General features: G+C 53.3%; 1 protein-coding gene across 2 annotated transcripts; it reads right to left on the reverse strand.

Annotated features, from left to right (window-relative positions):
- Positions 1-527: 527 nt before the first annotated feature.
- SCNN1B (sodium channel epithelial 1 subunit beta) lies at positions 528-14,429 on the reverse strand. 2 transcript variants are annotated; one of them, XM_032126299.1, is made up of 15 exons: positions 14,364-14,429; positions 11,945-12,151; positions 11,137-11,232; positions 9,527-9,845; positions 8,029-8,410; positions 7,163-7,356; positions 6,242-6,345; positions 5,637-5,800; positions 5,088-5,195; positions 3,245-3,362; positions 2,615-2,690; positions 2,372-2,429; positions 1,852-1,913; positions 1,401-1,476; positions 528-1,070 (listed from the first exon to the last, which is right to left on the reverse strand). In XM_032126299.1, exons 4-15 carry the CDS (start codon positions 9,835-9,837, stop codon positions 705-707), a joined length of 2,019 nt encoding a protein of 672 aa, XP_031982190.1. In that variant the 5' UTR covers positions 9,838-9,845; positions 11,137-11,232; positions 11,945-12,151; positions 14,364-14,429; the 3' UTR covers positions 528-704. The 2 variants fall into 2 exon arrangements, with proteins under 2 accessions (XP_031982190.1, XP_031982191.1); XM_032126300.1 differs by lacking the exon at positions 11,137-11,232.
- Between the last annotated feature and the right edge of the window lie 4,847 nt (positions 14,430-19,276).

Below are 19,276 nucleotides of genomic sequence, written 5' to 3' on the forward strand. Positions count from 1 at the left end.
GATAGTTAAACAGGCTGGTGCTTCCTCCCACCCCCGAGTCTCTGTGGAGTCTTAGCCTTGGCACACACCAACACCACCTGCACCATGAGTGGTACAAACCCTGGTCAGCAGCACAACAGGGCACACAGGGGCTCTGTGAAGGGAGAGTTCAGTTTTTGCTGTTTCCATTGTAGTTTGGGAATGGAAATTCTGCAGCCTCAGAGGTCAGAATTAGCTTTGGTCCCATTGCAAGGCTCTGATCCATGGTATGGCACAGCTGCAGCACATGCTGTGCCCCATCTCTGCAGCCAAGAGTGCTGGAGAAGGGGATAGAGTGAGAGTCTTTAAGGTCCCTTCCAACACAAACTCTTCTAGGGTTCTGTGGTCTACCAGGCCATGACCTTGCATCCACTGTCAGAATATCCTATCCTCTCCCTGCCACCACCTTGCTCTGCTCACTGGGAATTGCTTCCCACCCACCTGGTAACGAGACATGGTGACATGATTTTACAGCAATACTGATATACACAAGCTCTACACACTAAAGCCAAAGCCTGACTCTGTGAGGTTTATTGCAGGGTTTATTAGGCAGAGCTCCCTCCCAGCAATCAGTCATAGGAGAGGACAGCTTGGGCTTTTAATTCCTTACTAATTTTGACAGATGGTTGCCCAGCAAGTGCCACACAGCACAGCGGTGGCCGGCGGGAGCTGACAGGGCACTCTGCTCACTCGGTCTCCGCGTCGCTGTCGGGACTGAGGACGTCGAGGGGCTGCACACGCAGAGAGTCATAGTTGGGTGGGGGGGTGCCAGGCTCGGGGGGCAGCGCCTCGTCCCTGGGCAGAGCCCCCGTGGCCTCGTGCTGGAAGCCCAGGTTGGTGTGAGCCTCCACCAGCTCTGACACCGTCGGGGGAGCATCTGGGTACCGCGCCTGTGCCCGCCTCTGCTTCAGGCCTTTGCACCAGCCGATCACGTTGATGATGGTGATCCACAGCGAGTCGATGATGATCTCCCCAAACTCAATGAGGCACAGCACTGAGCCTCCCATCCAGAACCCAAACTGGCCTCCCAGGCTCGACAGCAGCCACACGATCTGCAGGAGGAGAGCGGAGTGAGCTGAGGAAGTGGAGCCCCTCAGATGTGCCCCACCCTGATCCATCATCCCCTGTGCCAGTGCTGACGTGGGTGATGCCCCTGCACCTGGGACTTGCCCACTGGGTCCCCTCCTGTGCCAGTGCTGGCCTGCAGGGCTGGGACATGGAGTGGGGGAAGGAACTGAGGGCTGCGAGCCAGTAGGCAAAGGTGGCTTCATTACAGCAAATGTTCAAAACAGCAGCCTCTAGAGATGTGACAGACTGTCCCCCCCTCCCAGCTGACTGGCTCCTGTGCCTGCCCTGCCAGACAGGCTGGGATGGGCACTCACCGTAGTGGCAGCTGACTCCGAAATGGTGCGGTAGTTGTACTCCTGGAAGTAAATGTTCAGCTTGATGATACCATTCCTGTAAAGAACAAAACCCACCTCAGTGAGGAGCTGGGCTGTCGATATCCAGCACCTTTGCTCCAGCCTGACCACGGGATGGAGAGACATGTGAGTATGAAGTGACAAATATAATGAAGTGGGAGCTGTCCTTAATGCTGATTTTACTTAACTGCATGTTTGAGTTTGCCTGACCCAGTTTGCAGCTCTGGAGAGCAGAGGACATGCATGAAGTGCCTGTTGGATCTGCTTTCTGTACATCCCAGGCGAAGCCGCCGCAAACCTCGTCCTCCCTGCACATTCGTGCACGCTTGCGCTGGCCTGGTGCCAAGGCTCGTGTCAGGCTGATGTTAACAGGCTCAGCAGAGAAGATAAAGTGGTTGTTCCTTTCACTCACCTGTCCAGAGTCACATTTGTTGACATATCCCTTTCATAAGACAGAATATGGAAAATCCAGTCCTAGGAAAACAAAATCTGTTCAGAAAGAGTAGAGGCATCCTGTGCTCTCAAAGAGCACGAGCCTGCGGGTGCCGTGCCCCATCCCAGGCAGCCCTGGCCCCGTGTGCAGGTGGAGGGGGATGCTGTGGACCTGAGCAGGGCAGCTCTGCCTCAGCAGGGCCAGTGGGTGCTCCTTCCCTGTCCTGTGGGAAGCCCCCCTGCCCTTTTGGGGTGTGGAAGGTGGACTCAGCCTTGGGCTGACAGTGACACTCAGACAGAACCCCAGGAGGGAGGAGCCACTGTGGAGGGGTCCCTCCTCCTGCCTCATGCCCTGGTGCTGCTGCTGGTTTGTGTGTGGAAAACATGGACTTTAGCAAAGGTGCTTTGACCTGCACACCAGCTTTGACAATAGTGAGTGTCCGTGTGCCTGGGAACAGGGAACCATCAATGTCTGTTACACACCAAGGAATCAGGGTTACCTCAGAGGCTTCCGATGGCCAGTCTGCCATGGAGATGGTCATTTTGTACTGTGTGTCACTGGAGGGAAGAGGGAGAGCATTAGTATGGAGATTTCCCTTCCTCTGAAGTCTCTGGAACTTCAGTTTTCACACAGCAAACCAGCCCTGCATGGTTTGCTGCCCTTTTAGGTCAGGATGGCTGGGAGTCAAAATGCAGGATTCCTCTACACCTCCACAGCAACCAGATCAGGCTCAGGTACTCACTTGCATGTTTCTTTACAGGAGTCAATGCAGATCTGTCGCTGTTTTATGCTGGATCTCAGTGAGGAATAGCAATATGCTGTTTGGTGAAAACAAAATTAAAGTATCTGTTTAGATAAGGACCCACTTACTGGGTTATATCAGTTTCATTTATCAAAATGAATATTAGGTATGACCCTCCCGCATAGATCTGCTGTCTTCCCTTTCAACTTCCCCTTCCTTGAGAAACTTGGGCAAAACACTCAGACAATTTAATAATAAATTAAAAATAAACTGTAACTTTCTGAAGACAGTTTTTATAGAGCCAGCTTGCCCAGGGTGGTATTTTTGGCACAGCCCTGGCCTCTGCCAGCACAGAGCTGTCCCACCCCAGGGGAGCACCGGACCCTCCATTGCCCCTGCTAGGGGACCCAAAATTTTGGGTGCAGAGGCCTGGCGTGATACCCTGTGTTCTTTCTCTTTGGTGCCCAAGGGTTCACCCAGCCCACAGCCAAGACCAAGGTGTGGCCCCTTCTCCCCAGCACTGGCCCGAGTAGCCACGTCCTGTAGGGAACAGCTGTGCATGAGCTGCAGGGACAGGGCAGACCCCGCTCCCATCCCGGCCTGGCCCCAGAGGCCGCCGCAAGCTCTTACCCCAGCCCGGGTTATCCTCGTTATTGCAGTAGCTCACCCCTTCAGGTAAAGGGAACATGTAGTGCCCACATCCACAGATCTCGACCATGTGGTTTTGGAAACAGGAGCGCAGGCAGGCCTGGAGAGGGAAGAGGGATGCTTAGACTTGGGCTGAGGCCTCGGGCAGCTCCGCACTGCTGGCATGGCAGTGGCTCCCAGGAATTCCCTCCCTTTTGCACTGAACAGAAGATTTTGGGGCTGCAGATGCAGAGAGATGAAGGTGCAGGGGAAGTGGGGGCTGCCAGAGCCTGTCCCTGCCCAGAACCTCTTCCAGCCTTGCTGGGCATTGGAGTTTTTAAGGCCACTCACAGGAGCTGCCCATGGGTGAGACCTCGTGGGAAATGGAGGGAGCTCAGCTCCCACTGCCACTCCCACAAGAAACTGCTCATTTCTCAATTATTTTAGGGCTTCATAGAAGTAATATCAAGCTTCCAAAAGAGAACACAAATGTTCTGTTCCACCACAGACATGGCTGTGCTCTCCAGGCTTTACACAACACTGACAAAGGGCTGGTTTTACACTTTAAGACCAGGAATTTCCAAATCCTTCAACATAAAGAGCAGACATATGGATGATCTTCTCTGTGCAGCTGCTGCTCTTCCTGGGAGGATTGTGGCTGCAGCTCCAGCTGCAGCACTGCCATTAGCTTGGTGAGGCGTGAAGTTCATCATCTGAGATTGGAGTGGGATTCTGCATGAGGCAGCACAAAGCAATAGCAAAGTCTGTGAGAAGATAATTAGATTTAACAGTTGTGGGTAGAACAAGCAGAGAATTTCTGTGTGATAGGAAAGGTCCACAGAGTGCACAGAGCAGCCAGGGAGTGATGGAAGAGCCTGGTTTTGCTGAGAGGGCTCTGAAGTGGCGTTATGTGGACACAGAACTCCGTCAGCGTTTGCACTTCTAGGGAATAATGCAATCCTCCCGAGTGTTTGCTTAAACCTAATACAAACATCTTCAAAAGTTGGGTAAAGTGATCCAGTTGTTATTATATTATATAAAGGTAGAAATATAAAACCGCTGCCAGCCCAAAGCCCTCCCGATCTCTGGGTGCATCTGTGAATCACCCCAAATGGTTTGGGTGTTTCCCTTATTATTGGATCGCACCCTCAAGAGCTGCTTCTCTCTCTAGTACAGCCTGTTACAAATTAACCTGTGCTTAGTGTTTGCACTCTAATTTTCTACAGATTCAAGGTTTACAAACACTCAACTTTCTCATCCCATTTTCAGAGTGATGAAGAAGTAAAGGGCTGTTTTGCTTCCTGTACAAACCAGCTGCATTTTCAGGGTGAAAAGTTACTTAGTCTCCCCAAAGAGAAAAAAGTTAAAGATCGTAGGAGTGTTAAGAGGGAGAATCTCTCCTTTGTATTCGCCTCCTGTCAGGGGTAAATACCACTTGTGTACACAAAACATGAGCTCCTGAGAAGTGTCACTTAGACATTGTCTCAGCAGAAGTTTCCCAGCACTTCAGTGACCGATCCTACAGAACCATGTGTGGCTTAGATCAGATACTAGGAAATACTTGTCATGGAAAGGGTCGTAAAGCATTTGAACAGGGCAGTGGTGGAGACACCAGCCCTGGAAGTGTTCAAAAACCACGTGGACGTGGCACTTGAGGACATGGTTTATCAGCGAGCACGGTGGTGGTGCTGTGTTGATACTTGGATTTGATGATCTTGAAGGTCTTTTCCAACAATAAGGATTTTATGATTTTATGATTCCCTAGTACCCTGCATGATGGCCAAAGATTTAACTGCTTGCATGATTTTTCCTGAAGAGTTTGGTTTGATTTAAAAGGGTGTTTTACCTGTATGGAGTAGGAGGTGTTATATTGGCTGTAGAGGTTTTTGACAGGGACATCGGAGCCGTTCATGGTGCAGTCGCTGTAGGGATAACCCATCCGCTCCAGCTCATCCTGGAAAGAAACCCAAACACCAAACTGCGGTTATCACTCCTCCACAGGTCCCTGTCCCAGTTTTCCAGAGGCTCTGTAATTCCTGTGCTCCCCACTAGCTTTGCCAAAAATGAAAGTCAGTGATGACAGAGCTGAAGAGGCTGCAGCCCCTTCCCTGGGTGGATCCATGCAGGTGAGGGTGTTCAGGGGTTGGCAAAGCAGCTTCTGAAATGATGGAGAAAGAGGCAACCATGGCCTGAGCCAAAAATTCTGGCCTCAATAAAGCACTTTGCCAGGACAGTTACATAAAATCCTCCATAAACTGCTCCAGCCCCTGGCAGGTGTGTACCTTGTCTCCTTTGGTTTGAGCCAGTTCAGCCAAGACTTAAAGCAAACTTGGTTTTGGTCCCATCAGATAACATTATTCTCAGAGAATCTGCTCCTGAGGAATGCCACACATACCACCAGCACTCCAATGGAGGTTTCTGTCCCAGCCATGGCGTAGATGCCCTGATCCTTGAGGAAGGGGAAGCTCTTCTGTTGATGCAGCATGAGCCTGGCCCCAGCGGCAGAGGACAGGTAGGGAATGTAGTCCTGCTGGCTGATGTCCAGAATCAGCTTCAGCCCTGGGACACCAGACAAAACACTCAAACAGGAACAGTATTGGAAAGTAAGGCTTTGGGAAAAAAGGGAGTCTGTTTTCTTCTCCCTGTTCCTTGGGAAGAGCCACGGTCTGGCTGCCATGGCAGCCTGACCTATGCAGGAACACTTCTGGTGGTGAATGCCCAGAATGGCAATAACTGGGACTAGTCAGGTGCTGTCTCAGATATTTCAAATATCCAGAGGATGCCCTCCTGCTATGTGTAACATCTGTAGTCACTTTTTTCCTGTGTGGCACATTTTCCTTTTGGGGGTCATCCCCTTCTGCAAAGCCTCTGTTCCATGGTGCAGTGCTCCAGTGACAGAGGAATCATAAATCTGTCCCGAGTCACAGAAATGGGCACCACGAGGCAGACCCCTCACGTCTGCCCCTCCAGCCCCCTCCTCCACCACAGAGTGATCCTTACCAAACTCGGCCCCAGGGTTGGAAGAATTCAAAGCCTCTTCATCCATGCCCCAGTTAAAGATGTAGCAGTTACCATGGTCTGGGTGGTAGATTTGGGTGAAATTCCTGGAAGAATCATACACATAAAACTGTGACTCTCGGGAGGACTAAAGGGGTGTGACATAAAGCAGATGGTGGGCCCAGCTCAGCAGCTGTGCTGGGGCTCACCTCCCATTGCTTCATTTGCTGAACAGGGACTACAGCTGATACCACTTCAATCCATCTGTTTTTGAAAAAAAAGTCAAGGCAAGGTACAGGTGTCTGCTGGGACATGGCCCTGGGGACAGCACTCAGTTGGGATGGAGAGGAACACACGTCACACAGGTGAGAGGAACAATTGCTCAGCCTGAGCTATGGTTACAGGTTTGGGCTGGCATTATAGCTCGTGCTTTGACAGCAGTTCTCTGTCGCCCTTGTTGTAGAAGGGACATTGCAGAAGGACAGGGCTCCCCACACCCTGGGGTGCTGCTGTGTGCTCCCCTTTCTCAACACTGGAGATAGGAACTTGGGATTCATAGGAAACAAAGTTGGCTAAAATGCATTTCTCAGAGCCTTGTGCAGAAAGGGAGGGAAGCTGTAACTGGGGGTCTTGCTGCTGACTCAGCACGTGGTTATCCTGGGTGCTGCTACTCTTGATATGTCATGAGCAAAACAGCCCATCCAAAACCCTAACTCAGCCAGCACTGTTCCAAAATAATGCATTTCAGTCAGGATCACATCCAGAAAACCTCTGGGAAGTGTTGTTAGAGCTGAGAATCAGCAGCAATCTCATTATTAGCTGATACATACCTTAAAAAGAGAAAAGAACCTGCCCTGCCATGCCATTAGCATGCTGTTCATTCCTGCTGGGACGGAAAGGAGCAGGGAGCTCATGTGCACCTACTTGTAGTTGCAGGGTTCAGCCCCGTAGAGACACGCCAGGATCATGTCCTCTGCCTGGTAGCCCATCCTGATCCTCTCATGCAGCGGGACCTTGGAGAGGATGGAGGTGGATTGCAGGATGTACCACTCGGTCACTGCCTGCGCCGCGCTGGTGAAGTTCCTGTACGTGCAGTTGTCAGAGCCCTGATGGCTGCACTGGGGACACAAAGCAGGCAGGTCTGAGCCCCCAGGAGGATGGCATCGCCTCCCCACATGCTCGTCTGGATGCCAGCCCTGCCTGCAGCTCCCAGGAACAGAGAGGTTCAGCCTGGCAGAGCCACAAGCCAGCTGTCACATTGAGCTGGCTGTCACACTGCATTACAGGGTCCTTCCCCAGGGACATTTCCCAGCTGGGCAGGTTATACATCAGCCCCAGGGTGACCTCCACAAGCTAACAGAAAATGACACTTTTGGGCCAATTCTTTAAGGCTGGAGTTGCCCCAACTTTTGAGGTCTGCTCATGCAGGGTCCTTGGAGCCTCCATGGGAGCAGGGATGAGGGGTTGCAAGAACACCATGTGCCTCTGCACTGTGGACTGCAGCAGGAAAGGGATGGGGGCAGCCACAGCCTCTCCCTGGCATTTTGGGAGCCTGACCTAAGGAAGGGGTGAACGTGTCTGGGAGCCTGCATGGAACACCCCTGCCCTGGCTCTGCCCTGGGCTCAGCCTGCAGCAGGGCCTGGGGCTGGGCACAGCCAGACCAGAGCCCCAGGGCAGAGTGGCCATGGGCAGTGGGGAAGTGGGGAAGAGACAGAGATCTCCCCGCTGCATCCTTGCCAAGGCACTCATCCCTCATCCCTGCCCGCTGCCACTGCGGGACCCCTCTCACCAGCTTCACTGCCAGCTTGTACTTTTTCTCTTCCGACGTCATGTTGGCTGGGGTGGGTGGAGCAGTGGTTTCATTGCCTGTGGTTTTGTTATCCACAGAGCTCTGGTAGCTCCAAGCAGTGTCATTGCTCACACTGGTTTCCTTGCCCATGGCAGTTTCATTGCCCCCAGCAGTCTGGTTGGTCTCAAAGATGTCCAGGATGATGGGATTGTCTTTGTCGTGCTCGTCAATGAGGACCAGGGGGATCTGGTTCCAGAGCTCCAAGTCGAGTGGCGGGGACACATTCTCGCTGCCGTTCCCTGGCGTGGGCTGCAGGATCCTCTCCAGCGCCGCCTCAATGAGCCTGTCCAGCTCTTTCAGCAGGTGCTTCACCTCTGAGTACCTGAGGGACAGGGAGCTGTGACCAGGCAGTGTCATGGTGCTGGGGATACCTGGAAGCTCACCTGCCACTGGCTTGGACCTTCCTGGGGACCTCAGACTGCTGCCTAGGATTTTCTGGAGGACAACAGGAGTTTCCATGCACAGCACGGCCAGCTCGGACACTGGCGTCCCAGCAGGCTGCAGCTGGGCAGAAGGGCAGTGGGAGGATAAACAGCGAGTGCTGCAGGGGTGAACATGCCAGCATGGGGCCACATTGGTTCTAGTTCAGTAATTCACTACAGTTTACACAAAACATCTCTAGCAAGTGGAGGAAAAACTACCCCTAAGCAATTGTGTTGGCTGAGAGCGTCTTGCCTTGGGCTACACTATCGCACAGATACGAATTTAAAGCAACTATAAATTTAAAGCAACTCTAATGAAAATCAGTGACTCCTTTGAAATCACACTTCAGTTCTATCTCTGTGGTTCCTGGCAGACAGGACTGTGGAACCAGATCTTAGTGACTGGAGTGTGAGCATTGAGAAGAATGTTCACAGCGAGGAAGGGTAAGGGAAAGAATTGTGGAGAAAGATGGAAAGACTCATTCTGGCTGAGAAAGGTGAGCTGAATTTGGCTTTTTTATGAGCTGAGGAAAGTTTGCAGGAAGGCAAAAACCTTCATTAGATTGACTGATATGGTGCAGAAACTGTGTTAGGAAGAAACTCTTCCCTGTGAGGGTGGGGAGGCCCTGGCACAGGGTGCCCAGAGAAGCTGTGGCTGCCCCATCCCTGGAAGTGTCCAAGGCCAGGTTGGATGAGGCTTGGAGTCAACCTGGGATAGTGAAAAGTGTCCCTGACCATGGCAGGGGGTGAAATGAGATGAACTGGAAGGTCCCTTCCCAACCCAAACTGTTCTGGGATTCCACAAAGCCCAGGAGAACTTGCAGGCAGATGAACCCTCCTCCAGCCCGGAGCCATTCATCTTCATACTGTTCTTTATTTAGTTTTTAGTACTACTTGGTGAGTCCACTGATGCTCCTAACACGATGTCTGAGACAGGAACGGGCCCTCAGTACCTCACTCTCGCAATCTTTCTGAGGGGTTAGAGCACAGATGGGGAAACTGGGAGAAGAACTTACTTGAAAGGGTTGGCGTTGCAGACGGTGACTGCAGGGAACTTCATGGTCTTAAAGCCAATGGAGAGAGATGAGGTGACATTGTAGGAGAGGTAGGTGTTGATGAGGATCCCCCACTGCCAGAACACCAGGGATGCAAAGAGCAACGTTAGGAAGAACCAGATTAATTTCTTCTTTGGCCCCTCCTTGATGATGCGCTTGGGGCCGTGGGTGTTGGTGTTGTCGCAGTACCAGACCAGCAGCTCCTTGTAGGTGTAACCAGGGCCCTTCTGCAGGCGATGCAGCGCCCGGACCAGGTACTTCTTCAGGTTCATGCTGCTGCCTGTGAGCAGGAGAAAAGACATCAAACCAGCTCTGAGGAGGAGCACGGGCTGTGCCATACCAGGTGCACCTGTACTGTCAGCACAGCAGGAGTGGGACAGTCACTGCGATGGCATGGCTGTGGTTTACAACCCAGGAAAAACTCAGCACAGACGTTCTGCAGGGTCATGCCATGGCAGCAACATGTCACCCAGCCTCCTGGGAGGACACAGGAGAAGTTTGGGATTGGCAGTTGCAAAGGCGGTGAGTGCTTTGGTCACATTTTGGGGTTTTTTCTGGCCCCACCAGAGCTGAGCGACCGGGACCTGCAGGACACGGCTGTGCCTGGTGTCTCTCAAGCACGGCCACGGGCCCTGCAGTGTGGCAGTGCCTGAGCTGGTGCTGCTCAGGGACTGGGAATGCTGTGTGCACACTGGTACAGCTGGAATGCCGTCCCAGCCTCAGCCAACACTAGATGGACCAAGCAGTACATGCAGGAGCTGGCTTGGGTAGAGCTCAGGCTCACAGCGCTCAGGGTTCAACCTCACATGGAGCCTAAGACAATCTTTCTTAGAGCTAAGAAGTATTAGCGAACATCCAGCTTTCAGAGGGACAGGAGAAGGGGAGCTGGAAGCAGTCGCACCTTTCCCAGGACCAGGAATGCTGTCCAGGGATTTGCTGCCCGCTGGAGGAAGGACAACAGATTGGTTTTTTTCCACCAAATTCCTTTGTCTGTCAGATATTATCAGTACGGCCCCCCCACTCCCCTGCTCTGCTGAGGGATGCTGCATACTTGGCATTCATTTTGTGAGTAAATAGAACATTTTGTGCTGCTATTTTAAGGTTAGAATCTGTGTTACTAAATCTTAACATCCCGAGGCAGGATTTCGAAAAGAACCTGAAGCAGCCACTCAGAACATTTTTCAGATTTAAGCTGCAGGAGAGCAGAGTTAAAGATTAATGCTGGGAATAGGCCCCATCCTGGGAGGAAGAGTGCCGGAATAATGCAGCAATAACCCACTAAGGAGCAGCACTCAGCAGGGCAGGAATGAGAGTGACACAGCATTACTTGGAGGTGAGCAAAGAAGGCAGTAAAGGTGTGCACGGCCCTGGGGAGTAGAAGCAGGTGGGTTCTTCATACTTTTCTTATACAAAAATAAAAAGGTGATACTGATTCCTTGATCTTCTGGCCAGATCTGCAAGTTCTCTTGAGTAGCACACAGAGAGTTTGGTAACAGTATAAACCCAACAGATTTTGGAGTCTCGCTCCACGACGCAAAAAGAGATGATGGTTTTCACTGCATGACTATTACCTGTGATGTTAGACGTAGGTGATCCTCTCTGGGAGAGGACTTTGGAAAGAACAAACCCCAGCTGCTTCCTCTAAGATCCGAAGGCAGGCTCTACTCCTATAGAAAAAGATTTTGTTCTCCAAGGAAGTCGTGTCCTGGGACTTGGACCCCCTGCACTCTCAATATCATCATCTCATCCTTCATGACCTTGTGCCACAGAGGTTCCTCCTGCCGTTGCCTGGGGGTGGTTCACTCATGGAAGGAGCTGACATTGCACCAGACCCTGGCTGAGTTTTGGGCAGAGATACAAGGAGAATGGGAGGAATGACCTCAGCCTCTGCTGAACTGCCCACAGTTGTGGGAGGAGATGAGGGCCATCCTGCCCCAGCCCCACGGTGGGAGCTCAGCCCCTTCCCAAGGGCTCAGCTTTGGCTTAACAGAACTGAATCCTCAGAGCTCATTTAAATCTGGGGAGCCCAGTGAGGCAGATGAGGAAGTATTTTCTGCCTTTTAAGAAATCCAATAAAAGATTTAGATTAGATTGAAATTTCAACCCCCTGCCCAGTGCGGGGCAGGATCCTGCCTGGCTGGTGCTGGCTGGCTGCGTACCCTAGGCTGTCCCTGCTGTCACCGACCGCTGGCTCCTGCCACAGGGACACCCCACTTGTGCACAGGTCTCTGTGGGTCACTCATCAACCTGCCAGTGCTGGGAGAAATTATTTCTTTTCATATGGGATAATAGAAATGGCATGAGGCAAAAGCTGCATTTGACTATACCTGGATGACTTTTTTGCAACGTATATTCTCATTTTAACAGTTCTCTTCTTACCTTTACTTCCAGAACGTTTCTAAACAGGCTTCTTCCTTGCTGGCAGCTGGAAGCTGCCCTGGGTGAGCTGTCCAGGCCCCTGTTATGGGGGCTCTTCCCTGGCACAGCACTCAGTGCTTGGGGGCCAGAGCTGCTCAGGGCAGGGTTGGTGCCAGGTTTGGTGCCAGCCTGGGGTGGGTCCTGCTCTGCCCCATCAGCGGGCTTCACCTGAGCAGAGAAGTGGTAAGTGAGGGATGTAAACACCCACTCTCCATCAGTGCACAGACAACTGTGCCCCCTTCCCAAAGCCCCTCCAGAGTGAGGAAGCGGAGCAGTGATGGAGCAGGAGCCGAGCAGGGCTGGGAGCACTGGAGGTGCCACCCCCTTGATAGACATGCAGCCTTGAATCCTTTGTAGGTGGCTCCAGGAGCCAGCACTGCTTTACATCTGTGCCCTGCTCTGGGCTGCTCTGGTCACAGCTGGAGCGTCTGAACTGTGTGGAGCTGACCCCAGGGACACGAGACCCTGTGGTGCCCAGGGTGCCATGGCCCCTCTCCTGGCAGCACGTGCATCCCTGTGATGACCAAAGCCATCCTAAGAGAAACCTGCTCCTGGTTCCAGTGGGGTTTCTCTGTGCTGTGGACATGTCCTCCCTGTCCCCAGCAGCTGAGTCCAGCCCTGCCTCATCCCAGCATCACCCTGGGTGAAACTCCTCCACCTCGCAGTGACATCAGACTCCCACATTACGAAATGAACGTGTTGACTCTGTCGAATCTCCTCTGGGATTTTCGTAGGGCAACTGCCACTTGAAGGAAATAAAGTCATGAGCAAAACTTGGCCCACTCCTGGAAGATCCAGGGTGGGACATGGGCTGCAAAACCACCCTGACGCTACCAGCCTGGTGACACTGGGAGTGCTCAGCACTTTCTCTACTGGGACACATCAGTCACTCCTCTTTGATGAGCAGCTGCTCATCTGCCATCTCCCCGGAACCCTGAGGGAAAGGCCTCGTTTTCCTAGACGAGACATCTATACTCTCTAGTGGTATTTTTGCAAATTAGAGGAATTTCTTTTATTACCTCACAAGTTTACAGGTTGGTAGTTTGAAAAGTGGAGCAGCAACATGTCAGTGAGCAATGAAAGCCTGTCTCAAGGTGGGGTCAGGGCTCCCAGCAGATGCTCTGTGTTGCTGCTGGTGTGCAGGGAGAGTGGCCAGGGCACACAGTGCCAGCTCCAACACCCACGGCTCCAATCCACACAGGCGCCTCCAGGTCTCCAACTCCAGCAGGCAGGGGTGCAGCACTCCAGGAGTATTTACAGTCTGGGAGCTTAGATAGCGCTTGCCTGACTCTGTGCTCTGTGTCACTCCCCACTTCCCTGCCTAACCCTGAGGTCCCCTCTACTCTGGAGCCAGGCTGGGAGAGCTGAGGCTGTTCATCCTGGAGAAGAGAAGGCTCCAGAGAGACCTTAGAGCCCCTGCCTGTGCCTAACGCAGCTCCAGGAGAGCTGGAGAGGGACTGGGGACGAGGGATGGAGGGACAGGACACAGGGAATGGCTTCCCATTGCCAGAGGGCAGGGATGGATGGGATAATGGGAAGGAATTGCTCCCTGTGAGGGTGGGCAGGCCCTGGCACAGGGTGCCCAGAGAAGCTGTGGCTGCCCCTGGATCCCTGGCAGTGCCCAAGGTCGGGTTGGACAGGGCTTGGGGCAGCCTGGGATAGTGGAAGGTGTCCCTGCCCATGGCAGGGGCAGAATGAGATGAACTTGAAGGTCCCTTCCAACTCAAGGCAATCCATGATTCCATGGTTCCCGAGATGTCCCTCTCTTGTAGGACAATCACAAGCCGTGCTCCTCACGTGCCAATAAGGTCACATTACCGAGAGTTAACTGCTACTTGGGCAAGGAATGACGGGAATCCTGGATAGTAAGAGGAGCAAACCCCCAACTCCAGCAATTCCACGCCCCTGGGATGCTGCGAGCATACTCTGCCTCATTGGGAGACACCATCCTGGGGGAGATGGCACATTTCCAATACCAAACCAAGCACTGAACTATTCCATAAAGCTGCGGTTTGCTCCCATTCTCTTTTATCAGTGAGATTAAAGGAAGCCCCTGTGTAAATACAGGTTAAATCCGAATGACTACCCCTGGCTGCACGCCGGGTACATCCCAAATACCTGCTCAGCATGAAAACCTGCCCCGCTGCTGCAAAACCAGGCAGAGATCGGGTGACTTCAGGTCTGTATCAGTGTAAAAGACACTGTGACCAGCCCCGTCGAGCCGGTCCCTTCGGCCCCGAGACGCCGCCGAGGGATGCCCGAGGGCGCTGAGAGATGCCCGCGGGCATCCCTCCGCAGCGTCTCGGGGCCGAAGGGACCGGCCAGCATCGACCCCGCACACTCTCTCCCGATCCCCCCCGCCCTCCCGGTCCCCCCGTACCTGCCGCCCGTGTGGCTCCGGCAGCGCTCCCCGCTGAGACCGGGACCGGCCCCGCCACCTCCCCTGTCCCGCCCCGTCCCGCCCCGACGGGACGGCTAAACCCGCCCTCCTGCTGGCTGGAGTCGCTCCCAGGTTGGTGCTGGGTCCTTGAAATGTTACTTTGTTTTTCTCCTAACGCATCCCAAGGAATGGCACCTGATTCTGCTGCTCCTACTCCCGTCACGTCAAGAGCATCTGACGCAACGTGGCATCAGTAGCACAAACCTCACAGGATCACAGACTTACAGAATTATTTGGTTTGGAAGGAACCTTAGGAACATAGAATCCTGGCATGGCTTGGGCTGGAAAGGACCTTAAAGCTCATCCAGTTCTAACCCCCTGCCCTGAGCAGGGACACCTTCCACTATCCCAGGTGGCTCCAAGCCCTGTCCAGCCTGGCCTTGGACACTGCCAGGGATGGAGCAGCCACAGCTTCTGTGGGCACCCTGTGCAAGGGCCTCCCCACCCTCACGGGGAAGTGACCGTATCTGACCCTGCCCTCTGGCAGTGGGAAGCCATTCCCCCTTGCCCTGTCACCCCAGGTCCTTGTGCAATTCTCTCTCCAGCTCTCCTGGAGCTCCATTAGGCACTGGAAGGGGCTCTCAGGCCTGGTGGTTGTTGCCCTGCAGCAGGTCACAGTGTGTTTCTTAGGCTGGTTTGAGATGCCGCAGGTGCCAGGACATCACCTTGCTGCTGTACCTTCCCTGGTGCCAAGTGTCCCTGGTGCCAAGTGTCCCTGGTGCCAGCCTTTTGATATGGGTGAAATAAATGCAGGTGAGGTGCATTAGTATTCTGAAACAGTTTTATAAGCTGTTTTAGAAAGATCCTATAATCTTTTTTTCTATTTTAAAAGAAGTATAAGATCTTACAACCTTGGCAAAGGCTGCCTAGGATAGTAGTGGAATCACCATCCCTGGAGGGATTTAAAAGCCATGTGGATGTGGCACCTGGGGACATGGGTTAGTGGTGGCCTTGGCAGTGCTGGGGAAATGGTTGGACTTTATGATCTTGGAGGGCTTTTCCGACCTGAATGATTCTTTGATTCTATGTTAATTGGTTTTTCTCCCATAAAAAGCCACTCTTCACAGCTGTTTGCTCCCCTGCCTGCTGCTGGACACACTCCTAGCAGGAGTTTGAACACCCTGCACCTGTCAAGTGTGGACTAGACAAGAGGCTGATGTTCAAAAAGAAGGGGCAGAGCTCTGCCTCAGTGGCACCCGTGGACTGATCTGGAACTTGACGATCTTTCCAGGAGAAATGAGCACTGTTTCCATAAAATGACAGTGGAACTAAACGGGAAAGCAGCTTTTCTGTTTCCTTCAGGGCTGGGAGGCAGCAACTCAGACGGGCCGGGGCCCTCCCAGCCCAGCTGTCGGTGATTTTCACTGTGATTAGCATGTGCTTTGGGATTTCATGACTTAATCTCAATATTATGTGTCTTGCACGCTGACTCCTGTTGATCCCATAATTAATCCCTCAGGGGGGATGGAGAGACATGCCCCCCCATTTTCTGTATTCTCCTAGCCCAGGGTCAGCCCAATGTGTGCCATGGGCTGGGATCCCTCAGCCCAGCACTGCTGAACAAACACGTTTGGAGGTAAAATCTTGAGCATCTTGAGCGATGTGGGAGACGTCAGCTCCTCACAACAGAACAGTGAACATGTACAACCCTCCTTGGAACCATAAATCACTGCTGAGAGCAGAGCATTGTACATGGGAGTGATTGCCTCTTGCTAGGAGAGGTAATGGCAGATTCTTGTTCAATCAGGACTTGGTCAGACTTTCCCAAATGTCCCCGTGTTTTGTCATTTGGGAACAAAAAGGATTTTTATTTTTAACTGGCACAAGTGTACCTCATGTCATTATGTCAGGGGTGGAATGTGGGACTGTGTTTGAGAAGTATCTCCAAGAGAGTCTGGAATGAACAGGTTTGATGGACCAGGACCTACCGGGTTCCTCTGTCCTGTCACAGTAATTGCCTTCCTATCGCCACTGCTTTCCCAGAGAACAATGTCTGTTGCCAGCTCTGGCAGCTCTAGCACTGGAAATAGAGTGGGTGGCATTTGTTCCAGGGTTCGGAACATCAGATGCACAGCCAGCAAAGCCAGATGACCTTGAGTTGGCTTGGCTTTCCATCATCTCTCACTTGTTTATGAGAAAGTTTATTCCATAAGCAAAAACCTCCTGCTGAAAATACAGCTGAAACACCACAGGAAGCTCCCCTGCATCGCAGGCATTGTGTTCCCAGCAGTGTGTTGTGCTGGCATGATGCACTGCTGACAGCTGCTAAATACAGCTGGGACACCAGATCCATGGGGAAAATCAGCCCTGAAAGTGACTCTATCTTCCTGATCCACTGTGTTTCAAAAATATCAACTGCTCCTAAATTTGTCTGATGGAAGACAAATGTTTTGATGGAGGCTGTGGCTGCAGTGGGTACAAAGGCAGCAGGAATTTTGCTGGATGCTGTTAGGTCTGGATGTACAGATGAAGAAGAGCAGAGGTGCTTGTTCCTATCAGTTCCCACCAGTCCCCATCGGTCCCTGTCACTGTCACCCACCCAACGCTGGTGCAGTCGGCACAGGCTTACCCAGTGCGGAAACTGCCAGGTTTGTCGTGTGCACTTCCAGGGACACGCTGTCACTAAATGAAATCGAGTCATTAGTTGTGACCAGTAAAATCCCAGTGAAATGACAGCGAGCATCCCAACCACCCTGTGCCGGGAGCCGCTGTGTAAAACCTGTTAACTGGCCTGTGTTTGTGTTACAAAGATCAGGCAGTAAAACCCAGACTGGTTTTGTTTTACAAGCCACAGAAGAGGGGAGGGACGGGGCCCCGCGGCCGGCTCCTGCTTGCCTGGCGCAGCCGGTGGCCACGGTGAGGGGTTGCTCCATGACAGAGCCGGGTGCTGGGCTGTGGCACCGCCGCGTTTGTGGCTCTGCCAGCCAAGCTGTGGCTACAGGGAGGGAGGGATGGGGCAAACTCCACTGGGGTCCATTCCTCAGCCTCAGCATGGTGACATTGGGCACTGAGTCCCGGTTCACCTGCGGATGACACTGGGCAGGGTCTCAGTGCAGCACTGTGATGGTTTGTCACTGGTGGGATTTCCCCTGACCAGCTCTGTAACTAATTGCCACAGAGAATTAGTTGCACTCATCTGCCTTTTACACTGTAGAAGTTTACGGGAAAAAGTATCCCGCCTGCTGTGACTCCAGCATCCTGGGATGTGGCAGCTCAGGTGGAGTCCAGTCCCCGGGATGCCCCCCAGATGCCCTGGGGCAGGCCAGAGAGTGCCAATGTGGCTCCAGCAGGATGCAGCAATGCAAAGGTGCCCTGGGCTGGTGTTTTATGGTCCTCTCCCATGTTCTGGGGCAAATGTGAACTATTTTGAGACTGATGACATTTTATAACAAGACCAGAACTGATTTATAACAAGACCAGGAGTGATTACCTGTGTGTACCCGGGGGAACAGCTTGTACCGTTCAGGACTCGTTATGTAAACTTGGGTGAGAAGGTCTTAAAACCCAGAAGGAAGGTACTGGAGTGAGAGGCGTTGTGACAACAGGGTGATTCACCCTGGCTCCAGCCGGCTCCCACCTCCGCTGTGTTCTGGGTGATCACATCCTGCCAGGACTGCAGTGTGCTCTGCTGCAGGTGAATAAATACAGGGAACACATGTTTTAATCCATAGAAACGCATTTAGACAAAGCACATGAGTGGAAGAGAGATGTGACCCTGTATCCCATACCCCATACCTGGTGCTGGATGGGGCTGGGCTGCCCAGGTTTATGGGTTGGGGTTGGGTTTTTCTCACTCGGCCCCACAGAGTGTCCTCTCCTGTACTTCGTATCTCACTGCTTTGGGAACACTGTCAATGGCAAGGCTGCCAGGGTCTCAGTGCCACCATGGTCCTGGGGGGATCACATGGAGAGCTATGCAGGGCTGGCAGCCCACCTGCATGCCCAACAGTGAGGGGGGCTCAGGTCCCGACAGGGTACAGCTCCCACTCAGCTCCTTCTGGAAGGGAAACTGAGGTAGAAGTGTAAGACTGGGAGGGACAAGGCAGTGTTACAGGAAAGTGCCAAGGCTTGGGTGAAGATTCCAGAGGACAGAGAGGCAGGAACACTATGTCCACAGCCCTGGGGCCAGGTGTGTTTCCCGGTTGACACCTCAGGCTGTGTTACAACCAGGCCAGGGAGCAGGTACGGTTGCAGGTCAGCATCCTGATCCCATAGCTGTCTGTGCCGGGGCCGAAGGGGAGAGCCCTGGTGCAGTGTGGCCGCAGGGACAAGGACAGGAGGAGCCCCTGCCCTTCACCACCACTGCCCCCAGTGCCTTCACCGCCAGCCCCAGTTCCCCAGGGCCAGGTCATCCTGAGTCCACACTGCTCCGGAGAGCAATGGACAGCTAAGTGGGATGAGTGAAAGCCGGGCCCAGCGCTGCCCACAGCTGGAGTGGCACAGCAGGTTTCAGTCCAGTGTCTTGGATGGGAATGCCCAGGCTGGCCTGGGGTTTCTGTTCCCCCTCATCACCTTGGGCACCGGTCTCACTCAGTCTCATTCCAGTGTGTGCCGTGCCCAGCGCTGTTGCAGCGTGTGCCAGCGGCAGTGTGGGCAGCTGGCGAGGGCTCCGCATGTCCCGGCCCGTCCTGTTCGCAGGGAGACGCCGGCATCGGGATTAGTGCTGGGGCCGTGTCACGGCACGTCACTGTGCAGGCAACTGTGGGTCAGACTGTGACTCACGCTGCCTGCAACTGCTTCGGTGCTGCCACGGCTCCCCTGCCACAGCTTGGCCTTGGCGGGGGATGCTCCAGCTGCTGGAAAATGCTTCCAAAGTGCTGAGCACAGGCCAGGCTGGTGGGGATGGCTCAGAC

Source organism: Corvus moneduloides, chromosome 16 (assembly GCF_009650955.1).
Source record: "Corvus moneduloides isolate bCorMon1 chromosome 16, bCorMon1.pri, whole genome shotgun sequence".
NCBI classification, from domain to species: Eukaryota; Metazoa; Chordata; class Aves; order Passeriformes; family Corvidae; genus Corvus; species Corvus moneduloides.